Source organism: Talaromyces atroroseus (assembly GCF_001907595.1).
Source record: "Talaromyces atroroseus strain IBT 11181 chromosome Unknown scaffold_8, whole genome shotgun sequence".
Taxonomy (NCBI): Eukaryota; Fungi; Ascomycota; class Eurotiomycetes; order Eurotiales; family Trichocomaceae; genus Talaromyces; species Talaromyces atroroseus.
In genome coordinates this window covers 1-24,764 of record NW_017971440.1, presented here as the reverse complement: position 1 = coordinate 24,764, position 24,764 = coordinate 1, and the positions used below count along the sequence as shown (strand labels likewise).

Here is a 24,764-nt window from a genome sequence, read left to right as displayed (position 1 = left end):
TATTCTCATAGTCAGACTGAACAAATAACACTTCACGTAATACCAGGTAACTGTGAACTTTTACATTGCACCGGTAGAGAGCTTGCTAGACTTTTGCATCCCTTCCTACGCATTATTGGAACCCTACCAGAGCTTTAGCGTGTCATCGAGCCAGTGTCTCAGGCCCTCTCAGCCTTGCAATCAGAACTAGGCTGTGCTGGACAGCATAAGCCTCTTGTGGCTTGATATGTATCAGAACAGGCAATAAGTCCGGTTTAAACAGGCGGAGGCGGATGCACTATTTTAATGTTCGAATTGCCCCTCTACTGCTAAAGAACCAACGTCTTCTTCACCACACATGGTACCAAGTGGAGGAAGCAATATGGCACCTAGGGTCAAGACAGAATGCGCTCAGGATTGCTATAAACCACGCGCCGTTCGTACTACCAGCTTCTTGATCTTTGGCTTATCCACCTTAGCCGTACTCATATTCTTTGCCCTTTGCGTGAATTCCAGCAGAGAGAGACCATGTTCAAGTTCGCCATATTCGCCTGGCGAGCCTGCAGACTCGTGTTCTCCTGCTCCATCTATGTTTACGGCATTCACGACGTGGTCTGATTCTCAGTACTTCGTCGCGGCGTATCTGCCAACCCTACTCGCCGTCATATACAATATTCTCTGGGAAGTCATATACACGGGGCTAGCAGAGATGGAGCCTTTCATACAATTAGCCAAAGACGGGGGTGTTTCTGCTCAAGCGTCGCTGTCACTTCGGTACGCGACTACAAGTCTACCCGTCACCTTCTATCTCGCAATTGTCAACTACCACCCCAACATTATCTGTGCATCGTTCATATCCTTCATCCTGGCAATCAGCGTGCCGTTCGCCTCCGAAGTGCTGCATATCGGTACACAAGGCGTATGCAACAGCACGGCTGGAGGTAATAACTGCACACCTTACGTCCAAATCCGACCGGCGATCGCTAGAATGGAAGTCGTCTTCACTGCAATTACCCTTTTCGGAGTTATAGCTTTGGCATACGGCTATGGCAACCAAACTGGCATTCGAAATGAAGGCTCAAGCATTGCGGGTCTCGCGACGCTCTTGAACGACACCCTTCATTGAAACGCTTCGCAGAATTTCGGGAACCTCTTCCATATCTGAAGCAGAGCGCATGCTTCATGGCAAGTATGCCATTGTCGAGGCGCAATCCTCCGGGACGATTCTTCTTCAAGAGACCACTCGAAGTACCTCGGAGCTGACTCCAGGCCAAATACCAACATCAAGACAAGCGCAGCCTATGCCGGCAACAAGACCACACATCAAAGCTGTCTCAACAACTCCTTTAGTATTAAGAGCAATTACATTATCTAGTGTGGCACTGGTCGAGCTAGGATTGGTGGTGTTAATATTATATTATCGTTTCTTGAAGTCTCCCACTGGCTTCGAGAAGTTCATGGACACTGGTTCTATGGGGGTCAGTTTTATGATGACGGCAATTGGAGTTCTCATCAAATTATTCTGGACTATGCTGGAGAAAGGTATACATACCATCGAACCTATATTTGCTAGCTACATGCTGATCTTTTCGGGAAGAGCTACGGATCCGCGAGCCATACCGGTGTCTAGCCAAAGGCCAAGCCAGAGCAGAAGATACAATCTTAGTAGAATCCCAACCGCATGCTCTCATAGCTCTATTTACCCACCTTCTAAGACGGCGAGTTTTCTTAGCCTACATGGCTTTGATGACAGTACTGTCTGAGGTTTTGACTGTCGCGCTTGCCGGTATCCCTTTCAGCAGTGCTCAATCCTATACTGCATACCTAGTGTCGACCTACCTGAGCGTTAGCATTCTGCTCTTGATGCTAATAGGTTTACTTTTAGCACTATTTCGAAGAGATAATCTTCACTTTCCTTATCCCTTAGATAGGATGCTGTCGGTCCTTCTCTACCTCTGCAACTCGGAAATCCTCCGTGATGTCGGCGATTTGGCATTGATGGATACCGAAACAAGAAATGGGCGGATATTGAGCATGCGGCGGACGTACAAATACGGTATAATTAGAAGTTTGGACGGAGGCCGAGTATATGGTATCGACTACGACACAATAGATGAGCAGTCTGTGCCAATGACAACTCAGGGGAAAGAAATCGAACCTGTGAGCGGGGTGGATGTTTAGAAAGATACCTACAAAGCAATCCCAATAACCCTAATTAACTCCATAATATATCTTCTTTCCTCTTATAACTACTTAATGTCGTCCTTAATACTGTCGTAGAGGAATGCTACTAAGTAGATACAGGATTGGATAGCAGGTCGACCGGGCTCGGACCTCCCGTTCTCAGGGGATGTAAAAGCATACTAGGGGGCGGAGCGTGAGATGTAGGATAAATATTGGCTCGCAAAAGTGCCATATTCCAGCAAATATCAGCAAGCAGAAACAATGTTACTAGTCTTATTTAGGTCTGTGCAACCAATAGAAATGCCCACTAACTCTACCGGAGTTTTGTTGTCGGAGTTTGGCTAATTAGGCCCACATGTAGTACTACATACAGTAGTTGGACTACATGTATTCACTTATGTCCGAGGATAGTGCAAATAGACACGTTGGAAGATCATACATAGCTTGCTTGTACATCATCACCCACGGCGTCAAATCCTATTTAAAGCGCTAACTGCCAAACCAAGCCCTTACATCCCGAGTACAACAATATTGGTTATATAATTGAAGCGTACTGGGGTACAGGTACCTTATAAATAACCCTTTTGAACTCCGTCGGTGGATGTTCCTTCTCTACGTTTACTGTTGATACTCGCTCGCCAACACGCACAGCATGGCTGCTACCATCAAAAAGAAGGTCTTTCTCACAGGTAGGTAGCCATATCACTTAATATTTAGTCATCGATCATTTCGACTAATACACGTGCGTAGGTGGAAGCGGGTTTATCGCATCTCACATCTTAGATCAACTGCTATCCAAGGGGTATGGCACGAATTTTTGTCCCTACAACAAAAGGTAAAAGAAAGAATGGTCAAAACTGATGCAGTAATCTCGCTAGTTATCATGTGATTGTGACTGTTCGCTCCAATATCAAAGGAGACGGGATCATCTCTGCCTTGCCCCAAGAGTTCAAAGGAGATGTCTCATACGAAGTGGTCGAAGATATTGCTCAAGAAGGAGCTTTTGACGAGGTACGATATCCTTTGCTTTCCTTCTCCCGCTCGAGCGAGAACAGGAATGATGGACAGAGAGATGGCTAATTCGTGCGATAATGCAATAAAGTCTATCAAAGCAAATCCCAACATTGATTATGTGATTCATACTGCGTCACCCTACCATCACAACATCCAGGACCCTGTCAAAGACTTCATTGACCCAGCTGTCAAAGGCACAACCGGGATTCTGTACTCAATCCAAAAGTACGCACCGACAAGTGTGAAAAGAGTAATCGTGTTGTCGAGCACAGCCACGATTGTGAATCCCCCAAACCACCCTGAGGTGTATAACGAAGAAGTCTACGGAGCCACGACATGGGAGCAAGCCATTTCCGGCACGATGACATACCGTGCGAGCAAGGTACCGATTCACCTTTCTTGAATTTGTCTGATTGGTAATTGACAAATTCCACACTAGATATACGCCGAACGTGCTGCGTTTGAGTTCATAGTGAAGGAAAAGCCGTCTTTCGATTTGGTCACGATTAACCCATGTCTTGTCTTCGGACCTCCGCCTAGACACCTCACCAGTCTAGACGCCCTCAACACAAGCAATCACCGCACCCGCGACTTGGTCCTAGGCAATAACCGAGACAAAATCACACCAACCGGACCCTTGTTTTTGTTTGTTGACGTGCGTGACGTTGCCACGGCGCATATCAATGCCCTAGAAAATCCCGAAGCGAGCGGCCAGCGCTTCATGCTGGTGGGTGGTTATTTCAGCAACAAGCGGATTGCGGATTGCATCCGTGAATTGTACCCAGAGCTGCGGGACAGATTGCCTCCTGTGGACTCTCCCGATGACTTCCCAGAGAAGATATTCCGCTTCGATGTGAGCAAGTCAAAGCGTGTGTTGGGCACAGAATACAGGGATTTGCGGACATGTGTGAAGGATACGGTTGACGGCATGCTTGGCAAGGCTTAATCTAGATATCTTGTGCAAATGATCGATCAAGCGGTTTGCTCCATTGAGGCGTTGAGGATGTTTGTCAGCCTTGGATGGTGTTTCTCAGATCTATTCAAAGACAAAGCAGGAAATACTACGGAGCACGTTAGTATAGGAATGATCATATTCCCACGTACAACCCAAAAGTAATTATATTAATCACGTGTGGAAAAAGCGTATATACCAGATATGATAAATTATATCCCATCACAAAAGGATGCTGTGTCTACATTAGGCTGTCCCGCATGAAGCCTTACTAATTAACTGTTTCGGGCATAGTCGCCCGCATTTATCTCCGTTATATAGGTATGCAAATCGACGTGGATCTAGTCCTGGGGCATGATGGCTTTGGATATCTGGAAGCCTCTCTAATATTCTATGATAAAAGGTGCCTTGGGGACATTATTTTCACAGACTATAGCTCATCTGTATTCTGTATACTTCGTCAGTCTAACCAAATGGAGTCAAATTTGCTGCACAGGAAGGACCCGTAAGACTAAACCTAACAAAGACTAGCTTCCTGATTGCATGCTCGTGGCTGACTAAAGTCTAGTTCAACTTCTGATGATAACAGTCAAAATCAGATTATAGAAAGAATTCATCATTGCAATGGTTTACCGAGGCCCATCCAAGGGCTGTGAGACATGCAAACGACGGAGAAAGAAGGTACGTTTTGTTCCCTGCGGTTTCCCGTCAATTCCATAATTGATCAATCTGTAGTGCGACGAAACTCGACCAGTATGTTCACAATGGTTTCATGAGGAATTGTAGACAAGTGAATCTGACGCTCTGCGGACAGTCATGCTTGCGATGTGCAAATGCGAATCGTACATGTGGGGGTTATGAGCGCAGCTCTCGAGAGGTTCAAATACGCCAATACCACGGCGAGGATGTCCCCGGTGAGAAACAACATGTCCCGTTTTACAAACAGGGGTCTATAGCGAGAAAGTGCAGCTTGCCTGTGAGAGAACCACTACCAGGAACGAACATTCTTCCCCCGGACACTACCCCCAAGGAAGTGAATATTGAACAATCCGATGATTACGCTCTTGGTGCATTCTTCTATGACTACTGTATCGCTTCGTCCAATAACAAGATATCTCCTGGATTTCTCAGCCGACTCGAACAGATGTTCTACAGCGCCAAGTCACATTCCATGCTAAAGAAAGCATGCGAAGCAGTGGCATATGCCAGCAATGGCCGCAAGCTTAATCGGCCTCACTTGAAACGCCGTGGAATGGAGCTTTACCATAATGTGCTATCCTGGTTTGCCGTTGCTATTCATGATTCGGAGCCAACGAAGACTCCGGAGTATTTGGCCGTGACGACACTGCTAGGTCTTTACGAGGTAAGTGTGATATTGTTCCTTCCTGCATTAGTCCTCTGGAAAAACTCATGTTTGTGTAAGATCATAACCGGCGAGGAGGCACATTTTGGTCACACCAATGCACATGCAGGTGGCATTGCTGCTATGCTCGGAATACGAAAGTCGCCACTTTACCTCCTAGAGGCGATGCGGCATGGCCACCATTTACTCGCAAATATGGGAGCACAGGTACACTGTAGTCATTGTTTTCTAATCATTCGTAAGCTGACCGCATACATTAAAATTAGTCCACAATGACCTTATTCCCTACATTAGGATTAAGGAGGTCCGATCGAAGCTTAGATGATCTTCTGCTTTCACTCGGTGTACTCTACAAGCACGGCACTGCTGCCCTCGAAAATTACTCGGGCGCATCCCCAGATGCAATATTGAACATGAGAAATGACGCGCTAGCTCTTGATGAAGCATTCGTTGCGTGGGAAATGACACAAGACAAAGATTTTCATCCCAATACAGTTTTCCATATTAAGACCAGCGGAAATAGCTCGCATTATCCCGTTGGACTTTGGCCTGGCAAAGTGGACACTTATCTCGACCACTACATTGCTGGTGTTTGGAATCTCTACCGCGCAAGCCGTTTGTCTCTATTAGATCTGATTCTGCAGTTGTCCGATGCGCTGAATGATGGAAGAAGTCTCGAAGGAGAGCATGTCGTTGCCGATTTCCTTGTCGAAGGCATGCTCTCGTCAATTCCATTTCACTTAGCAGAGGATATACATGCTTTATCCAGTGGGTTCAAAACTGCAAGATGCATACCAAGTCCAGGACGAGCGAGTGGTGGACTGCTTCTTATGCACTCAATATTTGCCACTTCAAATCTGGTGATTGTGGACGAGCGCGTACGAGAGTATTTTAGAGAATGTCTGGAATGGATAGGAGAACATATGGGGATTGGACAAGCCTCGATATTCGCGAGAGTATGTTTCTCCCTCATATTAACTTGGTCTTCCGCTGCTTTACGTCTGGTATTACTTGACTAACTCCTCTAATAGTCTTCGCGTGACAAGAACGAATATTTTGCTGGTAGTTGCATGATTGTACTAGCTGGCTTACTAATTTAATCGCCCATTGCATATGAAATAGCGACAAAAAACGAAAGTTACAAAATGGTTTTCAGAAATTACAGCGTGACAACAACTTTGGTGGCAGAAACTCCCTTCCCAACCAGATCAATACCAGCCTGGACGTGCTCTAAACCCTTGCCGATCACCGTTGGCTTTGGCGCTGTAATATACGAACCCGCCTTCAAAGCAGCTGGCAAAAAGTCCTCATAGATTGCTTTGCCAAGTGGTCGGGCATAAAGATCATCGCCCCTAATATGTTTAATCTGCACACCTTCAGGCGGAGTAGGGAAACGGGCTTTGGTGGTGGCCACAAACTTGAATCCTTCGGCCGCTTGAGCTATGTCAAGACAGATTGGGGTTGCCGCAAATCCAATGCAATCCAGAATACCGGCCAGTTGCCTCCCCTTCAGAGCATTGACGATGTCGTCTTTGACCGTCGTTGAGTTGTAGTCGAAGGCCTGACTGGCGCCCAGCGTCTGCACGTATTCAAAGTTCTTCGGGGACGCGGTAGTGATGACTTCGTAGCCCGCAGCACGGGCTAGTTGAATGGCGTTACTGCCAACGCAAGATGCCCCGCCCCAAACGAGCAGTGTCTTGCCGTCAAACGGTTGAGCAGGCACTGTCGGCAGAGGCAATTTCAAGTCAATGAAAAGACCGCATGCAGCTGTGGACAGGCACAAAGGTAGCACGACGGCATCTTCGAACGAGATGTTATCAAGAATCTCGAATGTGAGGTTTGTTTTCAGGATGGTATATTCCTGAAAGCCCCCTTCATCACTATTCATAGTCAAAATAGTCAACGCGTGCCCAGCGACGCGGTCGCCTGCTTTGAAGCGAGTAACGTTGGGCCCTACGGCGACGACCTCGCCGGCAACCTCATTTCCGAGAATTCCAGGATATGTTATTGGTAGGAAGGCCAATTTTTGTACCCCACCATCGACGGGGTTGATTCCGACAGCATGGTTCTTGACGAGGATTTCGTTTTCCTTGGGTTCCGGAAGAGGAGCTTCTTTCACCTCTAATGGGTGTTGCTTGGGCGCGATCAACCAGGCGGCGGTATTCGAAGGCATGATGTCTGAAATTCTTGGTTGAAACAATAATTGAGTTGTGCAAGTAGGATTGATTGTATAGACAAATAGTGTTGAGGTGAGCTTTGAGAGTAAGGTCTGGTTTCAGCTCCATCTTCAGGGAATGTGTAGAGGTATTTATATTGAGCACTCCGTTAAATTCGATGAGCATCAGGATCTTCCGGATAAATTCAATATGGAAGTCAATAATCAATGTCTTTGAGACGAAGCTGTTGAAATGCATCGCGCAACGCTAGCCCGCATTGGACGGTCTGATAAGACGTCAGGTTTCCAGATATGGTTAGCGTTGAGCGCTCGGCAATACATAGTTATACCACGGAAGAAGACACGATTTATACAAAAGACATTGATTCTGCATATACAGGCCAATCAAGCAGTTACAACAAGTCACGAAGATCCAAAGCTGCCATATCAAACTCGCTATCTGCTAGCGTCTTGACCGTCCATTGCCACAAGTCCTCTTGCTTAGCTTTGTCATAGCTCGCCTCACTAGACTTTATCCGCTTCGGGCCTTCATAGTACGCTCCATTCCCAATCGAGCCATCATCCGACCCGAATATTCCAGAGTCTGGATGTTTGGATGTATCAAGAGACGCAAAAGAGGTATAACCTTCGGCAAGAGTTTCACCCATAAGAACCTTTCGATTGCAGAACCATCGCGTGCGAGTCCAGTCTCCCTTCCCAGGCATCATGCCAGGATCGAAGGTAACGACCGTCCAGTGTTTTCCAGCTTTCTGGTTGATAGCTTCAAATCGGCGATGAAGAGAATAGGTGTATAGGATGTTGGTCAATTTGGTGGTTGAGTAGCGCTGACGGCCCTTGTTCTGGCTAGATTGCTCTGTCGGATGGGCTAGCTCTTCGGCAGACGAGTAGTAAGCATCCGGCATGCCAGATTGCTGAGCAGGGTCGTGTGTTCCGCTACTAACGACCACTATCCTAGCGGTATCGGCCAGGTGACAGCGAAGGAACGAGAATGCAAGCGCATGTCCTATATGACTGATTGCAAAAGTCTTCTCGAATCCATCGACGGTGTATTGGACAGGCCCAAAGAATTGCAGGGCTACGTTGAAGACAAACGAGTAAATAGGTGGGAATTGATTTGCTCCCCACTGTGTAGCGAATGACTTCACCTGAGAAAGACGGAAAGATCTAGTGGCAAGAACATGACATTCTTCTAGCCAAGTAGCTCATCGATCGCGGCAGCAGAAGCGTTCTGGTCTGATCGCGAAGCAACCACAATTTGATAGTTGGGGTACTCTCGGGCAACATTAATGGCGCACTGGTATCCCAGAGGCTCCGCCTGTTGTGAGGATAGTTCGATGAAACTTAGTCGACATGGTTCAACGAAGTAGGACATCTGGGAGACCCTATTATTGATCAAAGGAGAAGCGGAACAACAAGGACGGTATTCTAGCAAAATGAGTGCTTCAATGCGGAAAGTCAAGTATGCCCAGGTAGGAAAAAGCCTAAGTAATTCTAACCTTTGAAGGTGTTTGATAGAGGAACGACAAAAATCAAGATGGGCTATCTAAAAATTACCTGGGCAGATAGTTATATATATCTATCCTGAGTCTGTCCCACGTGCCGAGAAAGGGGCTTCGGTCGAATTCAACTACAGTGAAATCTCAGATGCCTAGTATTAGTAAGCATCGTAGATAAGTCTAGATTTGCTACATTTCAGCGGATTTATAGATATGCATTGAATGAAGGCGAGCCAAAAATGTCAAGTTGGAAAGCAGACGGTGCCGTTCTGGTCTAGCGTGTAATAAATTATAAGCTAAGCTTGGCATTACCTTCCAATAACGGAATGGCGTGGGTGCTGCTCAGCGAATCAGAGAAATGGACTATACTACATACGGAGTAGTACGTAAAGCGATCGAGCTAATCTCAAAGTAGTAGCTTTCTGATCAAGCCTGACGGCAACGCTCACAGTTATCGAACCCTCTTTAGTAATAATCCCCAGAAGAGCGTTAAACGCTGAAAGTGCGGAAAATAAAGGAATACAGAATCGGCTTCTTGGCCGCGGGAACTGCTAACACTGGCGATATGCTCGGCGAAAAGTCCTGGCTCGCCAGAAGAGCTGTTCCACTATTCAATAGCTCATCAGGTGTTAATCTGCACTTCTTGCCATTATATCGTGCAGCCCAATGCTGTCATTCGGCATCTTAAAGACATACATCATCTTTCCAGCGTGGAGCGACGACCCTTTGCTGTGTATAGGGATAGTTTGCAGCTCCGTGATCCAGAGGAAGTAGACCCTCCTTTCCTTGAAGATTTTCCTGTGGACAAATTGGAGACGACTGACATTCTCATCTTGGAGAATTACTTCTTTTTAGCATACAAAACGTTTGCAAGCAATTCCAAACTTGTGATGATCTGGCTAGACGTCGTGCCGTGTCTTGCATACGGGTATACATTCCTTTTGCATGGACTTCTTGCCTGTACGGCTCAATACATGGTTCACATGAACCTAGCAGGGCGCGCAAATCTCGTCCCAAGAGCCCGTACACACTGGGATTATGCTCTACCCACCTTCGGCGCTGCAGTGGACGACCCCACGGACGAAAATTGCGATGCAATAAGGGCATTCTCTTAATTTTTAGTGGTATACACACTTGCCACGGAATCTGATAATCCAAACAACTCATTGCTGCTCATTGGCAACCACATCGATTCATGAGAAAGGTTTCCAACTCCATTTTGGCTCCATTTTCTTCGAGAAGGGTGCTCAATGCTTTGTGGATTTTGGGATAGAAATGAAAGTGGACCTGTTGCCGCTTTGGCTGCTACGTGGGAAGTCGAGATTTATGCTAGTAATGATTTGCCTTACTGGGACTACTTTCGAAGTCTTATCCACGAAAACTTGCCATGGTCGAACCGTGAAGTATTGAGATATAGCAACGCGGCGCTTTCATTGTCAAAGTCATTCGCCACGGCAAAGCGTGAACCTCAGCTTAGCACTTGGGAAATCATCGCCTTGTGGCCAATGCACGTACATACTGAATTCCAGGTACTCCTCCATAGCCGTCATCCTCGGGCTTTGATCTTGCTGGCTGATTCCTGCATTATCCTGAAGCAAATGGACGATTATTGGTATTTTGAAGACGGGCGGCATACTTGATAGCTTCCATACTCAATGTCCTGGACGTACAATGACATACACTAACAGAAGAGCCAATCAATCAAGTAGTCAAGAAGACGTGAAAATTGTGGAAATGCAGTGACTAGTCATGCATCGTTTCGGATTCTTGACTACTGGCAGTACTAGTATTTAGTGCTCTTAATCGTGGAATTTCTAGCCGAAACGCGTCTGCTTATCAAGTGCGTGAAACGAGTGGGAGTTTTCGGTATTCAATTCTCGTCACGCAAAACTTAATTTAGCAGCACTGTCCGTCATACATTACGATCTACAGCGCTTTGCTATCAGATTCGCGTCCCCTTACTACGAAAAGTTACTCCGCGGCAAGTATACAAGCCGCTCTGAGAAGAATGCATGTATAGAATGATCGACTTCATTATGACAGGGATCTGCAATATTCCCCGTTATTGGTGGAATTTATCTGCTTGAGAGTCATAGTGCTGGCGTCTACGACTTGGCAAGCGAGGGGCACGTTTCTACATGGGAAATGTCGGTTTATTTGTTGGTCTAAAATGGTTCCTTTGTATGCAACAGCGCTGCAGACTGGCTTCACCGGCGTACACACCAGAGGTGAAAGATGCTATCTGTGATCAATCACAGGATGCCTGTGAAACAAAGAAATGAGTACTTGCATGCGAAAATTTGCACTATGTGGACCGAGGCGTCACAAAGTTTCTGGCATTGATTTCGCAGACGCGTATTTGAGCGCATCACTATATGTATTGTCCAGCACACCAAGCGTCTATCAAAGGCGTGTCGGGTACAGAACATTGCACTGACAGTCATCGCGTAAGTTGACCGAATAGAACGCTAGATCCATAATTCTCTGACCAGTAGACTCTAACCCGAAGTGCCTATGGTATATGTCCTCTTACAAAAGCAATTCGAGGTCGCAGCTCGACCTCGGAATGGCTGCGGACTTCCGAATGACTTAGGGTTAGAAGCCCGAACCCGGCATGGCGAGATATCATACTACCGGCAATTCGGATCGTTGGACAGTTCTATTACCGGTGAGGAAAGATTCGAAAAGAAATATGGAACGGCTTTGGCATATATTTTCATGTCAACTGGCCAAGTCATTGTAGGCAGCAACGAAACAGCCGAGGCTGACTGAGTTTGTAAGAAAAAGTAACAACGGATTCGGAACGCTGTATTAGCTAGTATTGAGAATACTATATAATCTGCATATCTAACTAAAGAGAATATTCAGGGGGTTACTTGAAGCCATATTTATGATCAGAATAGGGGTCAATTAAGACACGTATCCGATGCCTATTCTGGCTAATTAGGTGCACATCTGTGAAATATGGTGTTGGTTGTGGATTATATGCTATATTTGGAATAGTAGTTATAATCTACTGTTACATCTCTTTAGTGTGTAATCTAAAATAGGAAAGAATAAAATAAAAGAAAAAAGTAATATCTAATAGTTTATATAGAAATATAGTATTGAGAAGTAATAAAAAGAGTGATAGATTTAAAAATTAAATTAAGAACTAATAAAAAGAGAAGAAAAGATATAAGAAGCTATATTAATTAATTATTTTACTAAGTAGATTATCTTTCTAGACCTAGTAGAGATTTTTTATATTAGATATTTTATTAGTACTAATAAGGCTTTTAATTAAGCTAGAGTTTAATATAATAATTTATATTAATTAATTTTAAGTGCTTAATAAAGGCTTTATACTTCTTAATTAAGAGAGATTTAATAAGGCTATTAATAATTATATTATTGGTATTAACTTAATATATATTAATTTATTAATCTTGCACCTTTTTATATAGTTAATGATTATAAATATTAATATAATAAAAGCGCGTTTAAATTATTTTATTTTTAATTATTAAATATATTATTTGATGGTTATTATATTTAATAATAAAAGAACCCTGTTTAATATTAAATTTAATAGCCTTAAAGAATTATTCCTATTAAAGGAGCTATTTTTCTATATTAGATAAGGCAAAAAGCTCAGCCTTAGTAGTAAATATAGTAATAGTTCTTTATTTCTTTGAAATCTAATCAATTAAATTTTTAAATAGCTTAAAAAGGAAGGTCTTAGTACTATATTAATCTAAATAATTAATAAATACTACATTGCTTACTATATAAACTAGATTAATTCTAAATAGTTTTATAAAGTATATTATATAGAATCTTATGCAATAAAGGTATAGAAGTATATAATTAATAGTCTTTATATAAGCTGGTGCTGAATTTTATATAAATATGCTTAAATAGAAAGTTATATAGATAATATTAGGTCTTATTATGATTGTTATATATAATATAGATCCTGTTTTTTCTTGGTAAAGTATAATCTAAGAAAACATTACTTTATCTTTATAGGGTGTTAATTTAATAGTAGTTATTAATGTTATAAGCAATTTATTAATAAGTAGGTTATAATATTTTATAATTTTTTTAATATAAGAATCCTAATATAGATAAATAATTTTTATATTTTTTTTCTAAATAATTCTTATATTTAAGAATTATTTAATATCTCTAAGCTCTTTAACTTTATATTTATTTATAATTTTTTTTTAAAATAAGTTATAATAGTATTTATTTTTTGGTTTATAAAGTGTTATAATATTATTAATAAAGAAGAATATAATAAGGTATTTATTTAAATAAAGATATGTCTTATCTGAGTATTATTTTATATTAAATTTTTAGAATATTTTTACTAGTTTTTTTTGCTATAGTTGAGGGGATTATTTAAGGCTATAAAGTATTCTTAGTAGCTTTAATATATATTTATTTTTCTTTTTAATATCTTTAAGAAAGTGTATAAAGAAGTGTTTTTTATTAATTAGAGTATTTAGAAAGGTATTAACTATATTATATTAATTTATTTTATATCTAAAAATGGTTGTAAGATATAGTAGGTAATGGATTGTTTTTGTACTTATTATAGTAATATAGATATTATTTTAGCTAAGCTGTATATTGCTTTTAATATAAAGATATATTTTATAATATATTAAATAACTATTATTGTCTAGTTTATATATAAATATCTAGTATAAGAGTAAAATCTTAATATATTTAAGATTTAAATTGATATCTGATTTTCTTATTTTTTTGAATATTTTTTTTTCTAATAAAGTATGATATTTTTTCTTTATAATCTTTATAAATCTTTTATAATAGGTTTGAGGTAATTTGAAGAGATTTTTTTAGTGGTTTGGAATCTTAGAAAGCTTATTTTAATATAAGTATAGAGAATTATTCTTTAATTTTTTCTAAGTATCTAATATAGTATTAAAAGTAGTAAAATAAGATTTTATATTTAGTTTAGTCTTTAATTTATAACTTCTCTTGTTTTTTATAATATTAGAAATATTAAGTATAGTAGAAATTTTATTATATTTAAGTATATATTTATAATTGTTATATAATTAAGCTTTAGTTTGGAATTATATATTAATCTTAGTATTATAGTTATATGATATATTAGTAGTCTTTTTTATAGAAGATAGGGATTTTGGAGTAAGCAAGTAAGCATTTCTTTAATTATATATAGATGTTTAAAATTTCTTATTTTGAGTAGGTTGATTTGGTGGTGAATTTAAGAGTTGTCTATGTTTGGAATTAATTGTTGATAGTATTAAGAGATATATTAAGTGTAATTTCTTAGAGGTCTCTTTTTATGTTTTTAGAGTGATTTATTTAGTAGATTTTTATGTATTTTTTAATTTTTTAGTAATCTTTTTATTTAATTTTGATTCTTTTATTAGATTATCTTTTAAGTTTAGAATAATATTAAATATTTCTTTAAACTTGATAAGTTTTTATAAATTATATTGTTAGACTAACTAGAATAGATTAAAAAATATATTTTTATTAAATATAATATTGTGAGTTTTAATAATAGTTTATTAATCTAGAATTTAAATCTAAAAAATATTAAAAAATTTAATTTTTATAAGATATTCTATCTCTATATATTTTATTATCTTTTAAAGATGTGGGATATTGAGAATTTTTTAATATACTCTATAATTAAAGATTTTTAGTATTTTTAAATATAAAATATTATTCTAGCTATAAGAATTTTAAATAATCTTATAAGATATTTTCTAATTAAGTTACTAGTTTGGTTATTAATTTACTAATTAAATTATATATTGTAGTTCTTCTGGCTAGAATAAATGTAGAAGATTTACTTTATATATAAGGACTTTTGTAAGAGTAATTAGAAATGCTTTAAATCTTTTTGTTGGACTATTTTGTTTATATATATAATTTATAATATATTCTTGTTTAATATTTATTCTTTTATAAAATGAGATATATTTATTTTCTAGTACTTATTTATTGTTGGTGTGAGTAAATCTAATATTAAAGCTTTTTCTTATAAAACTCTCTAGGAAATTATAAATTGGTTTTTAGATCTTTTTATTTTATGTGAAGATGATTTTATAATATTATAAATAAAAGTAATAGAAATAAATTATATACTTTATATTATTATATAATCTTTTAATAGAAATAAGGTTAAAGTAAATAATTTTTTAAGATGAGTTTTTAGTCCTTTAAGATTATTGTGAGATTTGGGCTAATATTCTTGCTAATTTATAGTATTTATAAAAAGATATATTAAAATTACTAGAAATATATATTCTTTATATATTCTTTTTAAGATAAGTGAGAACTTCTTTATTAGAGTGCTCTAGATAATTATGTTAATATTGATAGGAAGTAATTGATTTAGTAATCTATTTTAAGTATAGAATTAGTTTTTTAGCTGTATATACTATACTTATTGATAATTTATTATATTTAGTAATAATTTAACTATAATATTTAGAGATTTTTATAATTTATATTCTTTCTGAATTTTCTTTTAGAAGATATAGAATATTATTATAGTTATTTTAGTAAAGATCTTTTTTTTTATACTTATTAATAGAAATAAAGCTAACTAACACTTCTAGGTAGTATAATATATTATGAAAAACTATTAGCTATTTAAATTCTATTTTATTTAGTATAGTAAAGAGGACCTTAATTATATTAATATTATATATTAATATTTGGCCTTTTAATATATTAATAAAGTTAATAATTAAATTAAGATTTTTAAAGGTAATAAATTAATTTTTAATATTACAAATATAATTTTTTAAGTTATTATTATAAATAAAGCTTTTTGTAAGTATATTCTTACTAATTTAATAGAAAGAGCTTTTTTTTAAAGCAAGTGACTAGTTTAGTTAGAAATATACTGATTTATATATTTTTAATTCTATTAAAGGTTACACTTTATATTCTTTAATAAATTTAGTTAGGAAAGGATATTTAGTAGTATTTTTAGCTATTATTTTAATTTTCTTTAGATTAGGAACTTAGCCTTTTTCTTAAATCTATTTATTATAATATAAATAATCTTTTTATCTAGGATAAAGATTTCTAGAAAGAATATATAAATAAGATTAATTGCTTTTCTAATTATTCTTTTTATTATTTTTATTCTCTTTTAATTGATTCTAATTAATAGGTATAAGATCTTTTAAATCTTTTTTATTAGAGGGTTTCTCACTTCTTTAAATTATATATGTCTTTGAATTTAAGCCTTTTTTAGTTTAATTAATAATCTTCTTATTAAACTAAGAGATTAATATTTTAAAAATAATATTTTTAGTGATCTTAACTTGTATTGAATAGATTTAGTAAAAGCTATTAAAATTAAATTTAATAGAGTTAAGGAAGTTATATAAAGATTATTTTATTAAATTTAAGAAATTATTAATATTAAATTTTCTTATCTTATTATATATTTTTATTTAATCTAATATTTAGGTGGTAAGGTTTTTGCTTTTTAATGGTTTTAATCTTAATTTAATTTACTTGCTAATAATCTTATATTATATCTCTTAATCTAATGGTTTGAAATAGATTAACAGTATTTTTAATATATTATAGATTTTTTTCTTATTAGAGATTAAAGATTAAGTTATTATATTAACTAACTGTCGGAAACTTCGGTTGTATTACCGTCGAGTATAGCTAGGATAGCTATTAATGGGCGAAGTTAATAGGCTTCTAAGGTTGAAAGGTCTTGGTAGACAAAAGAAATAAGAATAAGATTATGAATATTTTGATCAATAGAAGATTATATATTTAAATTATCACAGTTAATTCAAGATGATAGAAGAAAACTAAATATATAGTAAATAAGTGTCTTTATATAGCTTTCCTTTATTATAGTTAATATAGAAATCCTCTGATTTCTCTAATCTATAGATTATAGTCATTATAGAAATCCTTTAATTTCTCTAATCTATAGATTATAGCTATTATAGAAATCCTCTGATTTCTCTAATACCCTAACCCTAAGGCTTCACAGATAATCCTTTATTCTGATATACATTAGTCTTATAATAACTAATCTAATCTATTAACTGTAATGTTCTGATTCTCTAATAATCCTCTTCTTTAAAGGCTGGCATCTTAATAGCTTAATAAATAGCCTATATTTTCTAAAGTATAGATAATTAATTCTAACTTCTTAAATATTCTAAATATATAATCTTATAATTTTATGCTAATTATATCTTTAAAAAAAATAATCTTAAAGAACTCTTTTCTCTTATATATTAAGTAATTTAGCATCATCTATTACTTTTTATATAATTAATATAGTGACTTAGAAAAAACTTATATTAAAATAAAATTCTTTAAATATTATAATAAGTATATTTATACAAATAATTATTATTATATTAATATATCTATATCTAAGACAATATAAAAGTACCTTTTCAAAGTCTAAAAATATTTTTAAGAAGAAAAAGAGTAAGCTTTAATTAAAATTTTTTATTTATAAAAACAGCAAAAGTTATTAAAAAAATAAGCTAGTAAATTCTTTTAAAAGGATATAAAAGATATTAAAAAATTAAAAAGACTAAAAAAAGTAGAAGAAGAAGTAAAAGTAAAATAAATAAAAGAATAATAAGAGGCTAAAAAGCTTCTAACTATTATTTTTATTTTACAAAATAATAACTTTATTCTTAATACCAACTTTAATCCTTCTATCTTTCTTAATTATACTTCTATCTTTATTCTTAAATCTTCTTAGGGCAATTTAAATACTTAATAAATTCTTATATATTTTTTTTAGGTTTATATTCTTTCTATTTTATAAGATAATAAATATATTCTTTTTCTAATTTATACTATAGTATTCTTTTAACTTTATATTCTTCATTATCTATTATTTTATCTTTATTTATTAAATTAATTATTAGTTCCAATAATAAGATATAAAATATTAAATATATTTATATTCTTACTAATAGCTAGAGTTTATAATTATTATTTATAAGTTTTTCTTTAATAATAAATAACTTAAATTTAATTACATTAAATTTATTACTTAATCTTATACTTTTAATATTAAAATTTTTTAATTTTAGTATTTATTATAAAAGATAAATTCTCTCCTCTTTTTTAAGTGCTAATACATCTTTACACTTCTTATTATAATATTTCTTCATTCTTATTTCTATCTATTTAATATCTTTTAATAAGTTACTATACATCAATTATATATATATTACTTAGATATTTACTTTATTTAATACTCTTTCTTATTTAATATTTTCCCAATTTATCCTTAGAATTCTTTCTAGATTAATAAAATATAATATTTATCCTATTAATGTATTTATAGTATTATTTATTATAAATTAAGTAATTAGTAGTAATTCTATCTAATTATCTTGATTCTAATCTAAATAATATCTTAGATATTATTCAACTACTTGAATTATTCATTTAATCTGATTATTAATCTATTAATAATATATAGTTAATAGATTATATTTTATTCTATAATTTTTTATAATTATTTGCTAAAATTTAAATATAAATAATTTATCTTAATTAGATGTGATTTTACTTAGTAATCTAAATATTATGAATACTTTTTATAATATTAATATTATACATTATTATGCTATTAAATTCTTTAGCATTAGCTTTAGAATAATATATTTTATAAGTTTATCTATAATAATAATAGTTTCAGTATATATAATTCCTAAAATAAAATCTTTTAACTCTAGTAAACCTTATATAAAATCTATTATAATCTTCTATTATATTTTTATTAATATTTCTAGAATTTATATTTTTCTATATAATTAATAGTTAATTAATTTATTATAATTATAACTATTATATTTCTTAATATAATCTTTAATCAATTTTCTTATCCTTAGAAAGTAATATATTTATTATATTTTTTCTACTATTTAGTTAATTTTATAATATTCTTTAATTAGCAAATCATGATTTATTTAAATAACTTCTATAATCATTAAAAATAATATTAATATTAATCCTTTCTAAATAACTAATCTATTCTTAATTACTGCTTCATTATTATATAATACTATCTGTAGTATTTTATTATTTTTAGTAGCTTCTATTATTTTTTTATAAAAACCTTTACTTTTTATCATAATTATTATTACTAATATTGCTTTATTATTATAACAAATTCTATTTTTATCTTTTATTAATATATTTATTTATAGCTATTATATTTTAATTATATAATTAGCTTTTTTACTTAATATATTAATAATAATATTTTCTTTTCCTTTAATATATTCAATTTGAAATTTAAATCTTAATAAATATTCTAACTATCTAACTTATCTATCAATAAGCTCTTTTATTATTATAAAATATTTTAGATTATAGTAATTACTTTTCACAACTATTTCTTCCTTAACTCCTTATAAATAGTATTTTTATTACTTAAATATTTTAACTACTACAAGTAGTTCTTTATTATAAATATCATAATTTCTTTCTATAATAGTAAATTATTTAAAATAAAAAATAATAGATCTTAATTTTTCATTATCTCCTAGTTATTCTAAAATAATTTTTAATATATATTTTAATATATCTAGTTAAATTATATTTAGTTTTTCTAGATTATAAAGTATAAGAATTAGTACTTCTCTAACTAATTCCTTAACTTTTTTAAATACTTATTATTATTATTCTATCTAATTAAATTCTTAATCTTTTCTTAATAATTCTATAATTAATTATATTATTTCTATATAATTCTTTAAATATCTTCTAACATATCCTATTATATCTAAAAACTACTATATTTTATTAATATTTATTAAGATAGATTAGTTAAGTATTATATCTTTTTTTTCTAGTTAGATCTTTAATCCTTCTAGTATATAAATTATTCCTAAGTAATTAATAGTTATAATATTAAATTCACACTTTTTGATTTTGAGTATTAATCCTTCATTTATAAGTACTATTATAATTAGTTATATATATTCTTTATATTCTTCTAAGTTTTATAAATATATAATAATATTATTAAAATAGACTGCAACAAATTTATTTAAATATTTCTATAAAACATACATCATATATTATATAAATTATATTGATAGGTTCTTTAAACTTATAAATATAATTATTTATTTAAATAGTCCTTTATTTATAAAGAAAGCTATTTTCTAAATATTATTTTTAACCATTTATAGATTATAATAATCCTATTAAATATTAAAGACTATTATAATCTTTACTCTCTATAAGAGATCTCTTTTTTATTCTTAATAAGATACCTTATTTGTATCATCTATTATTCTATTATTTAGTACTCTATAATTAATAATTATTTATTTAGTTATATCTTTCTTATTAATAAATATTAATTGCATAAATACTTTTCTATATCCTAGTCATATATATATTGCTTTATAAAATTTGTTAGTAAACTCATTTTTAAATTCTAACTCATCTTTTAATTTATAATATTATTTAATTAAAGATAGCACAAATCCTTCTTTTAATTTAATTTATACTTTAAATTCTTTATTATATATTAATAATTACCATTCTCTTTTCATAAATAGTTCAATAAACTTATAGTATTTCTTAGGCAACTTTACTAAAACTTCTATAAGTTCTTTTTCATATAATTTTTTTAATTTTAGTTTTATCTTTTCTATAATTTTTATTTTTTCAATTATTTATACTTATTAAATTATTTTAGTTTCTCTCATTTTGTTATTTCTAATTTTTATTTTATTTTTATTACTTAGATTCTTCTAACTATTTTATAGCTTTCCTTTCTATGCTTTATTTCTGTTATTAATATATATAATATCTTCAGTAAATATTATCTTCCATTTCTATTTATTTACTTTCTATCCTAATCTTTTAATAACTAGTAATATACTAAAGCTTTACCTTAATTCCTCACATAGCTAAATAATTTCTTCAATCTTTTTCTTAATAATTCTTATTCTTAATATTATATTATCAACTATTACTATTCTATTTGTCCAGTTAATTATTAAGTTCTACATTCATAACTATATTATTCTAAATATAGCATCATAATATTCTCTTAATACCAATATAATATTAAATATTACTATTATAATATATTATCCTAATCTCATAATAATATTCAATGCTTATTTCTTATAGCTTTAACTAATTATTTCTCCACTAATTGAAATAATTATTACCCATTTATTTGTCTATGTAATAAATATTTCAGCTTCTTTTATAAATTCTTCTCTAATATAGTTATAAACTACTCCTAAATCTAGCAAGATTTTTATATCTTTTCCATTAATTTTTGCTAATATCATAACTATTTAACTAACTACTTTTAGTTTTATAGTTATTATAATAAATTCTATCATAATTATATATCTTTCTTAAAATTATTATCTTTATTTAAAAAATTCCTTTATATTAATTATATACTATTTATATAATCTTTTTACCTAATATTCTATAGTTATAAGACTGTTATAATAGAAATATACTAATTCTTTACAAATATATTAACATTCTAATTATTCTTATAGATATTCTAATTTTAGTTTTAAAATAATAGATAAAATATTCAGAAATTATCTTAATATTATTTTTAATCTAATATAAAGTTTATATAAATTATTATAATATATTATCTAGTAAACTTTATAGTGCAAATTTTTTTTAATAAATAGATAATAATAATAAAAATAATTTCTTATATATCTATTTTATTTATTATAAAAGTATATTCCTCTTTTATATAAAATATACTTATATATTATTACTAGAAGTAAATACATCTATTTATATTTTTAATATATATAATATATTTATTCTTTATATTTCTTATATTTCCTAATATAATTCTTCTATTTCTATTAAGATTTTTTTTAGTAGATTATATTAGCAGACATATAACTGTATAGGTTATCTTTTTAAGGGTTTATAGTATTCTCCTATACTTCTATTTCTATTTTATTCTTAATAGGGTTTTTTATTTGTTCTTAATATAGATCCTTATAGGTTATTATCCTTAGTTTATTATTTTATAATATTAGTTAAGTATAAAATAACTTTTCTAAAAAGGAATTTTTTTTAATATTTTCTATACTAGATTCTCTCTCTATCTCTCCTTTACTAGGATGACTTTCTTTTTTAGATGACTCTTAAGTATAGCTCATCTAATTAATTTATTTCTTATAATTATAAGATTAATATTCTATTCTTATATTAGTGCTTACTTATTTTATTTATTTAATATTTTTTCTAAGGTTAAATCTTTCTTATGTACTTTAGTATTATATTTTATTTTTATTTAGATTATTAAGCATTTTCTTTAGCTATATTAATATATTTTTTTTATCTGCTTATCTTATCTATTCTATTTAGATTCTTTTATAATTTATTATTCATTTTAATTATTGTTTTTTATCTTTAACTAATTACTTTAGATCTTTATTAGAATCAATCTTATTATTAGCTATTTTATTAGCTTTATTAGTATTAACTGAAACTAATAGAATTATAGTTGCAATCTATTTTTTTAAACCTAAAATAACTAGTTTCTAGTTCTTTTTTAGCTTTTAATATTAATTTATAAAATGATCTAGTTTTCTATAATTAAAATAAGCTTTATTTTTTTTTAGTTTATCCTTTTCTTTTTTAGATAAAATTATATTTAATTATATTATTATATCTCTATCCTTATCTTTAATTTATCTTTAATAAATATTTATTTTATTTTTTCTAAACTCTTTTTTTTCTATTTATCAAATATAAATAGTTAAATTAATCTAAGATATTACTTTTATTATTACTTAGAATATTTCTAGTTATAATATTATCATTAAGATTTAGTCTTTAATATTATCTTTTAATCCTTTATAAAACTAGTCTTTAAATCTTTAATTATTTTATAATAGTCTTTTTAATATCTATAAGAATTTTAAAATATATTCTTTAACTAAGATTTATTATTTAATATATCAAATCTTATTAATAGTCTTAATCTTTTTATTAATAATTTTCTATAGCTGATTAAGTTTCTTTTTATAATATTAATAACTAGAAAACATTATAATTATCTTAGGGTTTCTTTATTCTTTATTTATATATATAATACTAATTAGTGATATACAGAGCAAATTACTTTATAGTTTTTTTATTAAGAAAGTTTAATATTACTAATACTTTATTAGACTTATTTATAATTTATTCACTATTATATATAAAATAGAGTTATATCTAAATAAGATATATCTTAAAGGTTCTATATTCTTTCTTAAATAAAATTACTATTCTAATCTTAATTTTTTAAAATATATAACTTAGTCTTTTTTTATTATTAATTACTACTTATTCTAGTTCTTTAATATATTATAATAATACTACTGTCAGAGAATCAGAACGTCACAATCAATGGATCAGGTTAGTCACTATGAGACTAATGCACATCGGAACAAAGGATTACCCGCGAAGCCTTAGGGTTAGGGCAATAGAGCTAGTAGAGCCATTGCTATACTGACTATATTAATTAGAATAAAATAAGTAGAGTCATTGCTATATTAGTTATAATAGAGGAAAGCTATATAAGGATACTTATTTACTATATATTTAATTTTCTTCTATTATCTTAAATTAACTATAATAACTTAAGTATATAATCTTCTATTAATTAGGATATTTATAGTTTTATTTTTATTTCTTTTATCTACTGAGACCTTTCAATCTTAGAAGCTTATTAACTTTACCTATTAATAGCTATCCTAGCTATACTTAATAATAATATAATTAAAGTTTCTAATAATTCAAGACTCTTAGTTAAAAGAAAAGTTTTAAGAATAAGTAATAATAATATCTTAAATCTCAGTTCTAGCAACTCTAAATCCTAACTTATAAACTACTAATACTAACAGTAAGAATACCACAACTATTAATAATAGGGATATAGTAATGTTATTATAATATATTAAAGAACTAAAATAAGCAGTGGTTAATAATAAAGAAAAATTAAGTCATATATTTTGAGAAATTAAGATTAGAATAATAACTTTATTTAAGGAAAAACATAGAACCCTTAAGGTGTACCTTGCTTAGATATAACTCTATTTTATATATAATAGTAAATAAATTGTGAATAAGTCTAATAAAGTATTAGTAGTATTAAACTTTCTTAATAAAGAAGCTATAAAGTAATTTACTTTATATATTACTAACTAGTATTATATATATAATAATAAAGAATAAAGAAATCTTAAAACAATTATAATATTTTCTAGTTACTAGTATTATAAAAAGAAATTTAACTAGTTATAAAAAACTATTAATAAAAAGATTAAGATTATCAATAAAATTTAACATATTAAATAATAAATCTTAGTTAAAGAATATATTTTAAAATTCTTATAGATATTAGAAAAACTATTATAGAATAATCAAAGATTTAGAGATTAATTTTATAAAGGATTAAAAAATAATATTAAAGATTAAATCTTAATAATAATATTGTCAGAGAATCAGAACGTCACAGCCAATGGATCAGGTTAGTCACTACGAGACTAATGCACATCGGAACAAAGGATTACCCGCAAAGCCTTAGGG

General features: G+C 31.3%; 5 protein-coding genes across 5 annotated transcripts, besides 4 other annotated features; 3 read left to right on the top strand and 2 right to left on the bottom strand.

Annotated features, from left to right (window-relative positions):
- Window positions 1–361: 361 nt before the first annotated feature.
- On the top strand, window positions 362–1,105 carry UA08_05978 (hypothetical protein; the record flags this gene model as incomplete). Its single annotated transcript, XM_020268721.1, has 1 exon — window positions 362–1,105. One exon carries the CDS (start codon window positions 362–364, stop codon window positions 1,103–1,105), a length of 744 nt encoding a protein of 247 aa, XP_020118634.1.
- Window positions 1,106–2,815: 1,710 nt separating this feature from the next.
- UA08_05977 (hypothetical protein) lies at window positions 2,816–4,123 on the top strand (the record flags this gene model as incomplete). The annotated part of the gene is made up of 5 exons (XM_020268710.1): window positions 2,816–2,852; window positions 2,914–2,998; window positions 3,030–3,174; window positions 3,266–3,559; window positions 3,617–4,123. The coding sequence occupies 5 exons, from the start codon at window positions 2,816–2,818 to the stop codon at window positions 4,121–4,123; spliced, it is 1,068 nt and encodes a 355-aa protein (XP_020118587.1).
- A 630-nt stretch (window positions 4,124–4,753) lies between these two features.
- On the top strand, window positions 4,754–6,534 carry UA08_05976 (hypothetical protein; the record flags this gene model as incomplete). Its single annotated transcript, XM_020268689.1, has 7 exons — window positions 4,754–4,810; window positions 4,865–4,882; window positions 4,944–5,492; window positions 5,553–5,699; window positions 5,759–6,378; window positions 6,408–6,448; window positions 6,524–6,534. The coding sequence occupies 7 exons, from the start codon at window positions 4,754–4,756 to the stop codon at window positions 6,532–6,534; spliced, it is 1,443 nt and encodes a 480-aa protein (XP_020118589.1).
- Window positions 6,535–6,651: 117 nt separating this feature from the next.
- UA08_05975 (Zinc-binding alcohol dehydrogenase domain-containing protein cipB) lies at window positions 6,652–7,665 on the bottom strand (the record flags this gene model as incomplete). The annotated part of the gene is made up of 1 exon (XM_020268578.1): window positions 6,652–7,665. The coding sequence occupies one exon, from the start codon at window positions 7,663–7,665 to the stop codon at window positions 6,652–6,654; it is 1,014 nt and encodes a 337-aa protein (XP_020118588.1).
- Window positions 7,666–8,060: 395 nt separating this feature from the next.
- Window positions 8,061–9,020, bottom strand: UA08_05974 (hypothetical protein; the record flags this gene model as incomplete). The annotated part of the gene is made up of 2 exons (XM_020268467.1): window positions 8,061–8,813; window positions 8,964–9,020. The coding sequence occupies 2 exons, from the start codon at window positions 9,018–9,020 to the stop codon at window positions 8,061–8,063; spliced, it is 810 nt and encodes a 269-aa protein (XP_020118696.1).
- Window positions 9,021–11,951: 2,931 nt separating this feature from the next.
- Window positions 11,952–12,824: a repeat region (Identified by RepeatMasker using a combination of RepBase library and repeat library created with RepeatScout).
- Window positions 12,820–23,558: a repeat region (Identified by RepeatMasker using a combination of RepBase library and repeat library created with RepeatScout).
- Window positions 23,076–24,666: a repeat region (Identified by RepeatMasker using a combination of RepBase library and repeat library created with RepeatScout).
- Window positions 24,667–24,762: a repeat region (Identified by RepeatMasker using a combination of RepBase library and repeat library created with RepeatScout).
- Window positions 24,763–24,764: the final 2 nt, after the last annotated feature.